The sequence below is a fragment of the Anser brachyrhynchus genome (assembly GCF_964034855.1).
Source record: "Anser brachyrhynchus genome assembly, chromosome: 4".
NCBI classification, from domain to species: Eukaryota; Metazoa; Chordata; class Aves; order Anseriformes; family Anatidae; genus Anser; species Anser brachyrhynchus.
The window spans coordinates 31999465-32015463 of NC_137698.1; the positions used below are offsets into that span (position 1 = coordinate 31999465).

The window sequence follows — 15999 nt, forward strand, 5'->3', positions numbered from 1 at the left end:
TATAAAATAAAATAAAATAAAATAAAATAAAATAAAATAAAATAAAATAAAATAAAATAAAATAAAATAAAATAAAATAAAATAAAATAAAATAAAATAAAATAAAATAAAATAAAATAAAATAAAATAAAATAAAATCTCAGAAGCCAGCAAACCCAGGTATCTCAGGTATTTGAGCCATGACTGACAGGACAGGGAGTGGTGCAGCTCCATCGCCTCAGAGCCCAGCAGCTGGGCTGTGGGCCCTCCCCAGCCAACCCTGCACCCAGCAGGCACGCTCCACACACTGGAGCTGTTAGTTTGAAACCATTAGTTTTTTGTGTTTTACTTGCCACGACTGTATATACCTACCCATATAGAAATTAAATATCTGGGCCTCTTATGTTTCATACACTATAATTTCTCTTTCAAATTTGTATTATCAAGTAAAATGCTACATGCTACAAAAAATAGGTATTGGTGCAATGCTTTACAGAGTAAATGCTGACACAAAGTTTAGTGTTATACAGCACAGTTGTGACAGCAAAACTGCAAAACTTCCCACTCCGTAACTTAAACTTTCAGCATTCAGTAAACTCAGAGCAGCAGGTTTTGCTGCTGCTACCCTGGGACAGGGCGTGTGTTTTCATTTTGTTGTAGCAAGATGGTGGGAGAAAAAGTAACAGAGGTAACTGAAAAGTAATACATTAAGTTTAAACACAGAACTACTCTATTTACAAACATTGAATATATAAAGCACTTGACAATGGAAATAAACAAAATAGAATTTTGTTAATTTACACCTGCATAACAAAAAGCTTTAGATGCCAAACACTAACCTGCTTTCTTTAATATCAGCACTTGAATAGTCTCTAAAGAAACAGATGAGCTGCCATGAGCATATGCAGTTAGTTTCTTTCAAGGATTTTCTTCTACTGTAACAGGTGTACTGGATACCAAAGGCTGTGGAGATTGGCTTTGTAGTACATTGTAGCTCTTCACATGCCAATAAAGCCTTCCCATGCTAAAGGCCACGAACTAAGCTGCCTCAAGGAAGTAACTACCCCTCCTTCCTAATAAGAGTCCAGTTTGCATGTATCAACTCATTTTCCTGTCAGGGAAAGCCTTGCATTGGTTTTCAACCTCGTACTTAATTGAACGCTCAACGCCTCTTTTCCCCTAGTTTTTGTCCCTGAAGCCTGCAGCTGTTGTTTCACACACCGGCACGGCCTGCCTGCTGCACCGCACAGCTCTCATGCAGCCTCACGGCTCATCTCCCACACTGAAAAACACTGTTTGAAACACGAGTTTTTTTCCAGGAGCTGCCAAGTGCCCGAAACTCAACAAAACCCGAGCCAGTGCAGCAGTGCCAGCCCAGAACCACCTGAAGCAGTACGCCCAGCCCCTTGGGGGCGGCAACCATCTTATGCCCCGCCCGCTCTGCCCCGCCTCACGGCGGCTGGAACCCTGTGGGCTTGTAGGGTCCAGCTGCGGGACGAAATGGGGGCTGCGTTTGGGTAGAGGCTTGAAAAAAAAAAAAGTCTTCAGACCCCCATCTTCCCACAAAAATAGCCCGACTGCAAGCCCTGCGGGGAGCAGGGGGTGTTCTCCCTCGGCTCCACCCCGCCATGACATGACCGCCGGGGGCGGGGCGGCGGCGGGGAAGCTGGCAGGGAGCGGTGTTCCGCTGTCCGCCGAGGCCTGGGAGGTCCTCAGCGATGGTGCTCTTGTGCTCCCTGCTGTGGCTGGCTAGTGCCGCTGCCCAAGTGCCTGCTAGCACCTGGCGTGGGGAGGAGGGCGACGGTGGGCCGGGACACCCTCCGTGGGATGGAGGCGGCCGGGAGAGGGAAGCGGTGGCGGCGGCCCTGCGGGTAGGTGTCCCTGCATGCCCCTACCCTCGCGATCCGCGCTTGGTAGCGGCTACCGCTGGAGGAGAAGGAGGAGGAGGAGGAGGAGGAAGAGGAGGGAGCAGTTGTTGCTGTTCTTCCTTCTCCGTTTCGGACACGAGGTGTCAGCCTCCCCCCGGGTGCCCCCCTTGCCCACCGTGCTGGGGTGCCCGCTCTGACAGGGCAGGGAGACTGAGGGCCAGCCTGGTGGCAGCCCCCGCCGGGTTCGGTGACTGTTCGTGCTGGTGGGACTAAAGGTAACCCACAGGCACCTTTGGGCTTGGGGTGTGTTCCTGCCTCCCTTGTGCCATAAACCAGCACGGGCCAACCGATGCCTTCTACTGAAGGGTACGTGATGAAGGCTGGGTTATGTACGCAGAGGAGATGGTGTTAAGTTTTTCATGTTGCATGTTGAGCTTTGTCAGCAGAAGTTGCAGGGGGGTCAGATCATCTTGCTTTCATATTTCAGAAACTTGTTTTTTTTCAGAGATCTAGTTTCCTGATAAGTTTAGGTTTCTGAAAGTCTTTTGGCCATTGTACAGCCCTTTTGTTTTATACAAACATAAAACAAGGCAGGATTAAATCTAATCTAAAGACAAGAGGTTTTTACGTATCTCTGAACTACAAGGTTAGTTGTGCTGTCAAAGAAGGGCATCAGATGAGTTTGACACAATTTGTTCTCAGCTTATTTGTTTGGCTTGCCTTGAATCACGTTCCTTCCTTCTGTATGCTTTTACAAATGTTTCTTGGTATCTTTCTTGGAGTTGAAATTAGTCATTGCTTTGGTTTGATAGGAATACAGGATGAATCTGGGTTGAATCTGAGGTGAACAGCTGTCTTGTTATCCAAGTTCATGTTTACTGTTTGTAACCTTTTTCTGCTCTTACGGTTTTGTCACTACTGGTAACTTAATAATGTCCACAATACTTTTGTTTTTTCTTTAGGAAAGCTCTAAAAGAGTTAGATTTCTGAATTCATCATCAAATGATAACGCATCTGCTTTCTATGGAATAAACCAGTTTTCTCACCTGTTTCCTGAAGAGTTCAAAGGTACAGTTTTTGGCTGCTGCTAATGTCTTTCCTGTTGTTTTTTTCTTACTCTTTTCCAGAACCTTGTATTTTTCACATTTACAGATTCTTCCAGTGCTGCTAATCAGCTAGTTTACAATGTCTGGTACCAAACTGTAAGTACTTCTGAAGGATACAACAATCCTCATCATGTTTCTCTGGTCTTGCAAGATTGAATAGCTTAGAGCCTGAGTTTGATTTAGCATGCAGACTTGTTCTTCTTTCTTTCTTCTCAAAGGGCCTTCAGATCTTTTTCAGTTACAACAGTTTTAAAAGCGAAAAATAGTCAATGTTCTTGAGTAGTCTTAAGTTCCTTTTCCCAATCCTAAGGCAAAATGGGCTACAATCCAAACAGTGCACATCAGTCAAAGGCTGTGCAATTATAGCTATGACTATCAGGAGCAATATGGCAAGCTTCTTTTTTTTTTTTTTCCTTTTTTACTGAGATTTGTCTGTTACCTAACCTGATTTTTCACTCTACAGTTCAAGTCTGCTGTTAGATACCATACTATTAATTGGAGTGATTTCAAACCTCTTTTTGATTTTAAATAACTAAAGAGCTTTTTTCTTAAGTGAAAAACTTAAAGTTGAGTGTGTTTCAAAATCTTTAAATTTTCATCTATTTTTTCCATTTTTTTCTGACTAAAATAAAGTAATATTTTCAGTAAGTAAAATATTGTGAACATTCTAACAAAACTTATTTATTATTGATTAGCTTCAGTAAGTCTTCATACTCTGTACTCACATTCCCCACATGGAGTATTTCTCTTCTTTCTAGAAATGTAGGTATACTTAAATTCATTCTGGAGTATAATCAGTATTTTAAAAGACATTAATTTCTCTGTGGACTTGAGAATGAGATATAATCGCACGATTGTAACTACAGATAAAAGTTACCTTTATGGCTTCTAAAAAAAAAAAGTGTTTTGTTTTTTTTTTTTTTGAGTTACTAAATTACTAGATTTATAAATGTTTGTATTCTGTGTTTAGCTATTTACTTAAGAAGCATACCTCACAAACTTCCCAGATACATAAAAGTGCCAAAGGGAAAGGAAAAACCTTTGCCAAAGAAGTTTGACTGGAGGGACAAGAAGGTCATTGCAGAAGTGAGAAATCAGCAAACAGTAAGTCCTGGTGTTTTCCTTTCCTGATTCTCAAGCACTGCTCAGAGGCAGTTCCAGCAAGTTCCAGCAAGTACATGTACAGCAAGCGCAATGAAGGAAAGGAAAGGATAAGCACTACCTCAAGACTCTTGGAGCACTGACACAAGTATGGCTAGTTGGGCATATACAGAGTAGGATTAGACTTAAAAGCATAAGATGTAAAAGTTGTTGTGTATTTAGGAATTGTGCAATTGTGAATTTTATGTAATATGTTTTTGGATCTAGTTAACTAAGTCTGCAAATATTTTGCACTCTAAGTATCTTGTATTTTTCTGGAGAGACTGAGGTAGATTCAGTACTTGACCTCTTGTCCCCTGTACACCTGGGTACAGATCCCTTGCTTGGAGTGCCCATGACTGGTCAAGACCAATATCTTTACCATGAAATACCTCAGGAGATGTACACATGACAGGAAAATAATGGAACCCAACTGATTACAGTTTATCCCAAATTGACTATAGGACTGGTAACTTGTTAGTAGGGTAAGAAACAACTCAGCTTTTAAATCCCCAATATATTTCCTGCCTGTGCTTCACCTAGACCATGCCTAGGAATAACCTGTACTCTCTATTTGAAACATCACAATTTAAGGAGCTGAGAACTATAATATAGATTCTGTTACGAGCTAAGATTTTTTCTCTTGCATTGAATTTGAATTTACTGTCTCTTAAGCTGTAATCTAATATAGTTTTGGAAAAATCTGTAGTCTAAAGAAAGCCATTGACTGTCTCCTTAAGTGCCTCCCTTTCAAAAACTTACTAAGATGATTAAAAAATAATTTCTTCCTGAGCCTTGGTCTCTAAGGAAATACATATCTTACAGTAAAAAGCATCTTCAGACCTATTTTAAAGGGCTGTTTTTTATCATAGCAAAAATGAGTCAGGAAGGAATCCTTAAAATAAGATACTGATAATGCATTTATATTTTTCACAGTGTACTACAGGAGGGGAAAAAAAAATAAAAAATTTAAGGCAGTAGGAAAGAAATTTAACAAGACTTTAAAAATATTGATTTAAGATGATGTAGTAAATGAAGAGCCTTGGAAAACCCTTTTAACTTTTTTTTTCTCCATATCAGACTTGAAAAACAAAGCTGACTTTTTAATTTTTTTCTCCCATTTTCCTTCTCTTTGTACCAGTGTGGAGGCTGCTGGGCCTTCAGTGTTGTGGGTGGTATAGAGTCTGCCTATGCAATTAAAGGAAATAACCTGGAAGAACTCAGTGTACAGCAGGTTATTGATTGTTCATACAATAACTACGGTTGCAGCGGGGGATCCACTATAAGTGCTCTGAACTGGCTGAATCAGGTTTGAAACTTTTCATACATCTTGAACCCTTCCTTAGTTTTCATATTGGCTTTTTTTTTTTTTTTTACTGGGGAAAAATGATGGGGAAGGGTGAGTGTATGCTTTACGCACACACATGCATATATAAAATACATATACTTTTATATAAAAAAAAGGATGAGCTATGTGTATGTATACGTGTGTATGCATATACACATGTATGTATTTGTATGTATACATGTATGTATTTAGTCTGGAATTAAGCATTGCTTCAAGCAGAATTGAAATTTGAATTTTAGCATCTATATATGTTGCTTGTGAATATAATAATTCAACCTACAGGTCTGAGAATAATGTTCTTCGAGAGGTGCAGTATTGCCACTGAACTCAATTGAAATAACAGACGTACAGTACCAGTGTAGAAGGAGCCATTTATTCAAGTGTCATTATGTGGATCTGAGTGTCTGATTTAGGCACCAACATCTGGGGAAAAGGAGGGATGTGGAGATTTTCTGTTTTCAAATTTCTGTGGTTTTGTTGCAAACACTGTAAAATCATGCAGAAGTTTGGGGATCTCAGAATAAAATTGACCTCATTTATCTTTGTATCACTTGCAACCTGAAACAATCAAAATGCAGCCATAATTTCAAAAATTAATTCTACTTTACCTATAGCTGGTACATTCCATTCTAAAAATGCAAAACGTGTTTATAATATGTGTAAGCAGAAACGTTTTAATATATTTTGAAATAAAAAGTACTCTCTAGGAAGACAGTTTGAGTTACAAGAATATAAAAAGAATCCCTCAGTTTTTTATTTTATTTTTTTTTAAAAGGCTGATTCTCCTTTTTAAGGAACTCTATAATTCTACCCATAAAGATTCATATAATCCCTACTAGTAGTAGTCTAGATGACTTGTTTATGTTTGCATTTCGAGAAAGATAGAGGATATTCACCTGGATTCCTCCAAAGCAAAATTACCTCTTGGCTGACAGCAGAGGGCCTACAAGTGAATTAGACTGGAGAAGACACTATCTCAAAATACCGTATTGCAGAAGACAAGTACAAAAGGTTGATACAATAGCTTTGCAGCTGGACTTTGAACGATGGCATCCGTAATGCAGTTATATAGTGGCATAAATATTTGAAGTCAATGGCAGAATTGGACTTAATTTCAGATTTTTTGTATAACTGTACATGGGATATTTGTGGTTCGTGAACTGTTCCAAAGAAAGGATAATTTTGTGTGTGGATGTCATTTGGAGAGAATGAAGGAACAGCTGAATCCCTTCTGGAACTGTCTCTGCAAACAGAGAAACTACAGATAGTAAATATTTTATCTCCCAACATCATATTCTTATTTGTAATGTCACTAAGAACATACTGTATTTTGAGTCAGTTCTGTGGTTGGTTTCAATGCCTGGTGTGATCTGCATAGAGCTGAACTCAAACACATTAAATTCTCATTCATTTCTCTTCTTGCAGACAAAAGTAAAACTTGTGAGAGATTCAGAATACACTTTTAAAGCTCAGACAGGACTGTGCCATTATTTTGGTCACTCAGATTTTGGAGTTTCAATAACAGGATTTGCTGCATATGACTTCAGGTAACTGCTAGCTTTTTTTTTTTTTATTATTTGCTAGTTTCTTTATTGGGATACTTAATTTGATTTTGATTAATGTGGTATTGTGCAAGTTGTTACTAGCACTGGACTTTTCAGATGAGATTAAAACAGAGGTACTAGTCTCTTTGCAATAAACTATCAACAGTCATAAATGTTCTTCTCTGCGGAACTGTAACCCTAGAATCCAGGCCATTGTTAGTTTTAAGATGTTTATATTCTTTCTAATTAAAGTTTTGAAATTTCAGCTGATGATTTTGAAAACATGGAAAAACTGCTTGAACCCGGTTGCATAAAAACATCTAAATCATAAAAACATAGAATCATTTAGTTTGAAAAAGACCTTCAAGATTGTCAAGTGCAGCTATCCACCTAACACTACATGTCCACAGCTAAACCAGTGCCACATACACACACCTCTTAAATAGCTCCGGGGACGGCATAAGCAGTTTATTTTCCCCTCCCCCCATGTTTTCTCCACTAGTATTTCCAATTTTGTGAGTTGGGTCACTTAAAAAAAAATACAGGAGGCAATTTAATAAGTAATTTTAATGGCACAGTTTGAAAACCTCTTGCTGTTTTGTAGTTCTACTGCTAGGTCTTTCCACCATGAGTGGTAAGGGTCGGAGGTGGAACAGCAGCTGCGCTGTCCGACCAAGGCTCTATTCAGCCTAGCATCTTATTTCCAGGAGTAGACAAAAGTACTTAAGAACCAGACAGAAATGAACAGGGCGCGAGTAGCTACCATACTTTCTCAAAGCATCAGTGGCTCTAAGGCTCTCTGAGCCAGCCTCGTCTTTCTTCCATAACCCTCCGTGTATTTTCCAAACTTTTCCAGATGCCTCTTGGTTCTATATAAACTTGTAGCGCACACAGCATCTGATGGCAAAGAGGTTAGGTGTCACAACCTAAACACGCACAGGAGGAAAAACTATTTCTGTTAGTTCTGAACCTGTCTCTTAGTTTCATTTCATTCCCCTACTGCTGCTTCTGGGGGGCGGGGGGGAGGGGGGAGTGTGGAGGATAAGTAATGGTTATTCTTTGTCTACCCTTTATCTGTGTACAAGCTTCCCAAGGAAATCCCCACTCTTCACAAATACCTGCAATTTATAGCTATTAACCATCCTCAGCATCTATGGCAGTGTGTTGAAAACTGATCCCTGCTAATGACTGGTATCTGTTCCTTCTGTCTGCTAGGTTTCATGTAGGTGATTAAAATCAGAGAAGATGCAAACGAGACAGTACTGATTTGGTTGGTTGGTAGATTTATTTATTAATATATTTTGAGGCAAATTCCTCTTATTTAGTCAGATGTGGGGGCTCATTGCAGAGTTTTCTGTGGATTGTTTCGTTTCTTCCCCACATTTTGGAACATTCTAATCTCTTTCTACAGACAAGACAGGAATGAGTGAGTGAGTATGTTTGTGTATGTGTTTAAGGATGTTTTTGAAACTCACACATTTGAAGTCGTTTGCTTTTTGTCATTGTTCATTCAGGTTCAGTAATTGTATATCATCTCTATTAAGATCGTCTCTATTTGGATAATGGTGATTTTGCCCAGGGGTGGAAGATGCCTTTGTGCGTTTTTACACCTACATAAGAGGGACTTTGATTCTGTCTTAAAATAGTGATAACAGTAGTTTTGTTTTAATTATTACCACTGTTGTACTTTCATATGTATAAGCAGACCTTCAAAACTGTCCTTTCTTTTGAAGGCAGGGGAATATATAAGGTCAGACTTGCATCATGCTGAAGTGAACAAAGCTTAATAAAAACTCCTGTATTCTTAAGGAAAATGCACCCCAAGGAGATCTTTAAATGGAGAATTTTGTGGACTAATTGCGTGCCAAAATAACAAAATTGAAAGCTTTGACTTTCCATGTAGTCAGTTGGAGGAGATGAAACCTGCTTTTCTGTGAAGGCACTCACATTTGTTGTTGGAGTCTTGATGGTAGGAGTACTTATTCAGAGACTCTGTAAACAGTTAATGTTTAAACCTTTCCCCTTAATATGGAGGTATGCACTAGGTTTGTTTCAGGATCTAGGTAAGGGTTTAGCAATAAACATGAGTTATTTTCTTAAATGTATCTTACTTTTGAGTGTGGCTGGATGGGGCAAGTACTACAGCAACTAATAATTTGTAGGCACTAATCATGTTCAAGTTAGAAAGCTTAAGTCAGTGTCTTTAAATTAGGTCTTTTAAATTGGCTATCTTTAAATTGGAACCGTGAGTCAGTAACAGTATGATCCTATGACTTTAATCAGAATTTGTTGAAAAACTTAGGAAGTATTCAGTTAGTTCAGTATTTATCTGCTTACATACCCACATCCTCCTCCAGTCTGTGACTTAGCAAACGGTATTGTCAACTGAATTTTGTAAATGCAACTGATAGGTTTTTAGGCTTTTGTACTGAGAAACATTGTTTCTAATTTTTATCAGTACAATACAGCTGCATACTGAACTTCAAGACAAGAAATACAATTTATCCAGGAAGCGAATTACTGCCGGATATAAGGAACTAAAACCAATTATAGCTTTGCCACTCTGTGTATGCCAAATTTAGATATTACAGATGCCATGCAATGATAAATATTTCCTCCTACAATACATTACATAAGTAAAATTATATGCAGATGCTAATGGCAAATATCTGTTACTGGTAATGTCCTGTGTTTTGATGTGTTTGAGATACATCATACATAACAATGCAATAAAATATGGAAGAGGTACTTCTGTATGTTTGAAAATTAACAGGCAATAACAATGTAGACTAATGGTTTGTCCAAAGCTGATTTTTAATTGAGAGGAGCGGTGCATAAAAGGTATGTGGTGTTTAGTGTTGCCCACCAATTTGACCCAGAGTTTTTTAATAGCATATCTTTTGATCAGCACCTTTTCCATAGTCTGTGTGCCCTACTTTTATGTTACTGCATTGTAAATAAAATTCATATTTATTGATGTATGTTATGTAATGTGTAGCACTCACAGGGAAAAGTGTAATTATTTAATTATTAGATCATACTTAAGTCGACTACTACCTCTCAAATTGCATTATTATGCTAACTTTAACTGCGTTATCACTCACTTCTTTTGCAGTGGCCAAGAAGAGGAAATGATGAGGATGCTTGTTAACTGGGGTCCTTTGGTAGTAACAGTAGATGCAGTTAGCTGGCAGGATTATCTTGGTGGGATCATACAGTATCACTGCTCTAGTGGACGAGCAAATCATGCTGTACTTATCACGGGTTTTGACAGAACAGGTATGTTTCCATCAACTGAGTTTTTAGGTTTTTGCATTCTCGTACTTGCAACTTGGCCCCCTGTAGTGCAAGTGATTACAATGCATAATGCTTCAACTGGTTGTGCGTTTGAGAACTGTTTGATTTGGTGTCACCTCAGTTCTGGAAGTGAGGTCTGATCCCAGGAAAGAACCTCTTCTTTTCCTTTGGTTCTGTGGGACTTCATGTCCTTGTAAAGACAAGAACATGAGCATCTATGTCTTTACCCTATCAGAGGATATATCCAGCCTGTTCAACGCTGGTGTATTAGCTGCCGTCTCTGTGAACAACAGTAGGTTTGTCTGTACTGTCATCCAATCAGCATCCTATGAGACACTAAAATGCTAATCAAAGAGTGTTATATTATTATTTTTTTATGCTTCCCAAATCTCATGTTGCCTTTTCTTTATGAAAATATCTTTTGCAGGTAGCATCCCTTACTGGATTGTACAGAACTCCTGGGGACGTACATGGGGAATAGACGGTTATGTTCGTGTTAAGATAGGCAGCAATGTCTGTGGTAAGTCTGATGAAAAATAATGCAAGTGGTAAAGGCCATATATGTAAGAAAAGTGATATATTGGGATCCTCACAGAGGAAATACAAATCATTGGTATGCTTTAAAAAAGGGTAGATGAGTTCAGGTAGAAAAATAGTCACTGCTAGTTAACCAAACCATATAACATAATGTCCATAACTAACGCATATGATTGAAAGGGAAGAGGATATCAAGGTTTAGATTGATTTTCAGCACCCAAATATCACTAATGCTGAATCCTCAAAAAAGAGTGAAATTTTGAACATGAAAGCAGAGGAGGGAGGAGGGTAGAGCTCAACTATAAATAGCATCAGGCAATGAAGAAATAAGAGTTGCAGCGTTTTTTTGTTTGTTTTTTTTTTCTGTCCCCACCCCAACAATTTACCTATTGTCAACATATGGAAGAGAGGGGACGTAACATGAGTATCAATTCTGGTAACTTATTTCTGGTAAGTCTCAGTTTCTAAGACTTACTCATTCTTTCTTTTTTTTTTCATTTCACTTGCAGGTATAGCAGATACAGTTTCATCAGTATTTGTTTGACACTGGCCAAAGACCATGACTGTTATTTGCATAATCATTTGACATACACTGGATGTGAAGACTTTACTCCAAAGCAACCTTTTCTAAAGTAAGAAACACTGTATGAGGAAGCCCTGATTTTAGGCTTTACAGGAATTGGTTTGGCTGGAGTTTTTAAAAGTGTTTTTATTTGGAATGTGTATTGTGTATCAAACCTCTCATGGAATAAGAAGACTTAAAATCAACCACAGAGTGTGCAGAAAGAGGTTAAAAAAATGGATTGGAACTGTGAATGTGAAACCCTATCAAGGTGCTGTATACTAAAGAATACACTCCATAAAAATCTTGCCAGGAAAAAATTGATGACAAATAAGGAACTTGAATCCACTAATCAACAGTGTGATGGAGTATAATCCATGAACATAGAACATGAGATGAACTATGATTATGTCTGGTTTTACTGGGTGGGGAAAGGGGAGGTTGGAAGAAAACATTCTCTCTGTTATGCTTTTATACCCATCTTGTCTTTTGTAGCGCCTCAGATGTTTTGTCTTCCTCCTTTTTGTGAAATTCTACATTTTCTCTAAAACTAGAAGAATAGAAGAGGGGAATGGGTAGTCAAAGTTGTCTCCTTAGCACCCAGGGTCAGTGTAGTGCTGCAGTCCTTCCATTTCAGTCTGACACCTTTCTTGTATAGATACAAATTCAGAGCTCTTTAGAGTAGGGAGTGTTTTAGAAAGTGCCTGGAATGTCACAGTCTTCTGAATTAATTTGTTAGATGGATAGAAAAGCAAGCAGAAACTATATTTAGACAAACCCAAGACACGTCTAGTGGCTTAACATCCCATGCCTTGACAGGACATAAGTGTTTGCAAATCAACTAATTCTGCCTTTTGATAGCTGTGTCAGTTCCACAAATCTTCTCTACTTCATAACTAACAGCGAAACCAGTGGCAAAGCATAAATGCAAAAAAATTGTCTATTATAGAAAAAATGATGGCAGTAGAGTGCTGTTGATATATTTGCCACCTTTTAGAAATCAGCAATTACAGAATACTCCAAGTAGGGTAGATGCTGAATTACCCTACAAAATTATTGAACTTTATTGAACTCACAGGAGACTTGCTGGGAACCAAAGAGTGGTTCTAGATTTGCTGACCTGTATAACTGCAGTTGGAGAAAAATGTAACTAGAATTGACAACTAAACATGCACTCATGCACTTTCAAAGTGTTCTGTCATCTGGAACTCTTTACCTGTATCACTGATGAAGTGCTACTAGGAAAAGTATTGAAGCAATTCTGTAATTTTTGCACTCATAGTACCATGTTAATAGGTCTCTGTAGTATAATCCTTTTGTAACAGATGCCATGAATGTTCATAATTGTCTGTGTAAATATTGTCGTTTTAGTACTTCTACTTTGAAGGACTTCTAGTATTTTCAGTGGAAAAAAAAAAAAGACCAAGTACTGTGTTTCACTACTTCAGGTTCTGCTACTTACCAAGTTTTACTGTCTGAAAACTTCATATTAACCAAAAGGAGAAGTCTTCTGTAGTATTGCCTTAGCAGATTACAAACAACAAATAGCACATTTCCCTAACCGGAACAAAACCAGCTAAAGTTCTAAATTGACATTAATAAGAGTAATGTTGTTATAGTAGTATCAAACACAGAAGTTTCATCTGTGCTTTTGAAGCCGTACAGCCAAGCCTAAGTACCTAAAAAGCATTATTAGACCAAACAACAGAAATTAAGGCCTGCGGTGAATGTGTATTTCCAGGGAAAGCATTTATGCAGATGAGAGTCCACTCATGAGTTGACGACCCAGCTCTATCAATACCTTATGGCCAAAGTCACTTCACTTTTATGATATAACAATTTTATCCATATTTTAATGATATTTTATATAAAAAAAAAACTTTAAATTTCTGCCATACTGTTGTTTGAACACTGTGCTTGCTTTAGAAGAAGACTTAACAAAAGAAGAGCTTTAATACTGCTTTATTTAAAGTGCAAAGTACTTACTTATATCTACTATTCTTAATGCTAAGTATTTCTACTGAAGGGATTTACATTCATGTGTAATACAATTCAGGAGGTTTGGGTTTCCACAGATTGAAGACTTAATATTTTTTCAAAGTGGAGCTTTTGAAAATCTTAACCCAAAATTACTTTTGAAATTCCACTACTGCTCAGAAATTAATTTTCCTTTGAAGCTGATGAGAATAATTATATCTTCTTTGACTCGAAGAATTACATTACTAAAAGCCATTAGGCAAACTAACACACAACAATATGTACAAATAAGACATGATTGTGATAATTCATTATAATTTGCTCTCTTTCCATAAGTGTGGGCTTTATTTTCAACAGTTTTCAACACTTCTGCTAAGTTAAACTGGCCACTGATTTGAATTGGGTTATCATTTTAGCTTTAATATAGCATAATTCAATACAGATTATTTTTTCTACAAATGGTTAAATTTCTTCCATTAGTCGATCATACTATTCACATAATTGTCATACATAAATAAATATTTACACACCCATGCTGCATGAGAACAGTTGCTATACTTGAGGGATAGCACCTATCAAGATGGAAGTTCTGAAGTTCTTTACAGCAATCAGTCTAGAAAGGTGGTAGTTCAATCAGAGTCGTCGCTGCTAAAGTAGGAGCTGTCACAGTATTCTGCTGTATAAAGGAATTTATGAATAGTTGGATTCATTTTTGGTATCCAGGGTCTTGGCACTAGAAATGTTGAAAGATTGAACAAATCCACGAACACCTTGTATCTGTCACTGAAAAAGATAATTGGAACAATTAATTTTGCTGTGTTGGCATAGGAGTAATTTCCAAAACCTCAGGAATTGTTCCCTCTCATTTATTGAAGATTTCTGCACTAACCATCCTTCTCCTTAATATTTCAGAATAAAAGTCCCATACTAACTGTTTCTAGGGCATAGCAGATTAAATTATATTTAAAGGGAAGTAGCCACATCCTTCTCCTAAAATTGCAGACTACAGGGGCTCTAACCTCCAGACCTCCACTCTTGTAGTAGGTATGAAGGGGAATGTATCTGGGAAGAATGTTAATCTGAAATTAAGAAAAAGTGAGAAGGATTGCTGAAAAGATAATGAACCTTGAATTTTAAGCCATCTTCACTGAATTCAATATAACCTGCCTGCTTTCTTTCCCCCGCTGTATTATAATGTTTTAGATAGGAATCATTGCCTGCAGCTATAGATGCCAGTCACTGGCTGCGTACTGTCTCTTTGAAAACAATCCTAAAAGAAGGTCCTCTTAGAAAATATTTCAAGTGTTCTTTTGCTTTTTGACATAATGTGGTTTGGGACATAGTGAGGACGCAGTTGAGCCTAAAAAGTTCAAACCAAACTAGCTGAATTCTCAAATTTTGTGTAAGTAAGTCTCTCTCTGCTCATTCAGAGAATTCTGCACTCAGGCCCAAACCATCCATTAAAAGACGAATTTTAAATTTTCTCTCTGCTTTATCCAACAGAAGGAAACAGGTTTCTGATTTTTTGCCTGCGCAGCTAGAGGGTATTAATAAATATCAGCTTTCAAAATATACTCAACCCTAAATTTCAGTACCTTAGGTTATATACTTAGAGTCATTCTAAGGATTAAAGCAACTGTCATTAGCTGCACAGCAGACGGGACTCATTTCCAGCCTGTATCACCTAATTAACTTGGGCTGGATAGCACACAAGCTAAACGATGCAGAATTAATATTATTTCTATTACGGTAATGCCTAGATCCCTTGCTTGAGACTTATAAATGGCATTTTGCATGAGTGATCAAAGCCCTTTGCCCCAAAAGGTTTTGAATTTACGTATGTCAACCTGATAAGTAAATGTACAACGGGCAGAAAGAGGAGGAAATGACAGAGTCCCAAAAGAGAAACAACAGCCCCCTAACCTCCAGTGAGCTGTCTGAAATCTGTCTCCTGGCAGTACAGTGCCTACAAACTGCATTATTGTAAGTAATGGGGGAAATGCGTTATTCTTACCTCACTGTTGAGCGCAAATAGTGGTAGCCTGATGACCCTCCTGTGCCAGCCTTACTGCCAATCATTCTGTGCACCATGCAGACATGGTTATCTAAGTCACACAAACCAAGGGCATGGCAAATAGCCAGTGTTAAGATTGAAACAAAAGGTCACATCAAGGTGAATCATTGAAATATTAAAGATAACAGAGAGATGAGCTACTAGGTTTTCAGCAATACAGGGGTAAATTATGCCACTCTTCAGTCAACTAACATAAAATGATAGTTAATACAGAATTAACACACTATTATACATCATTGTGCTCTGTTTGTACAGAATTAATACATTCAATTATAGTTGTCTAAGTAGAGAAAGAACAGAAGGAATGTTTGCATGTGAAGAGTTGTCATGATGAGGGTTTGGAAGGCATTGGAAAATACATTGCTGCACCTTAAATAAAATTGTCCACCTAATTTAAAGCATGTAATGGAATTGATAGCTCTACCTATGTGTCTAATGACCACAGAGGAAGCTGTTCATCTTTCCTCTTGGCCAAAATTATATATATATATGTATATATATATATATATATGTATTCTTAAAGGAAGAACTCACAAGCTTGGTTCTAAAACTCTGGGTATAACTAGT

The 15999-nt window shown here is 37.8% G+C and overlaps 2 protein-coding genes across 6 annotated transcripts in view; one reads left to right on the top strand and one right to left on the bottom strand.

The window, feature by feature from the left end:
- The first annotated feature begins 1521 nt into the window (after positions 1-1521).
- On the top strand, positions 1522-15834 carry CTSO (cathepsin O). Its single transcript, XM_080589711.1, has 8 exons — positions 1522-1850; positions 2810-2915; positions 3924-4057; positions 5235-5402; positions 6867-6988; positions 10101-10264; positions 10710-10802; positions 11329-15834. Exons 1-8 carry the CDS (start codon positions 1698-1700, stop codon positions 11361-11363), a joined length of 975 nt encoding a protein of 324 aa, XP_080445837.1. The 5' UTR covers positions 1522-1697; the 3' UTR covers positions 11364-15834.
- TDO2 (tryptophan 2,3-dioxygenase) overlaps positions 13328-15999 on the bottom strand; it is a 43740-nt gene continuing 41068 nt past the window's right edge. For all 5 annotated transcript variants that reach the window (XM_080589695.1, XM_080589696.1, XM_080589697.1 and 2 more), the window contains 2 exons: positions 15373-15463; positions 13328-14141 (listed from right to left, as the gene is read on the bottom strand). In XM_080589695.1, the coding sequence (XP_080445821.1) occupies positions 13988-14141; positions 15373-15463 (245 nt within the window). In that variant the 3' untranslated portion in view covers positions 13328-13987. The remainder of the gene's footprint in view (positions 14142-15372; positions 15464-15999) is intronic.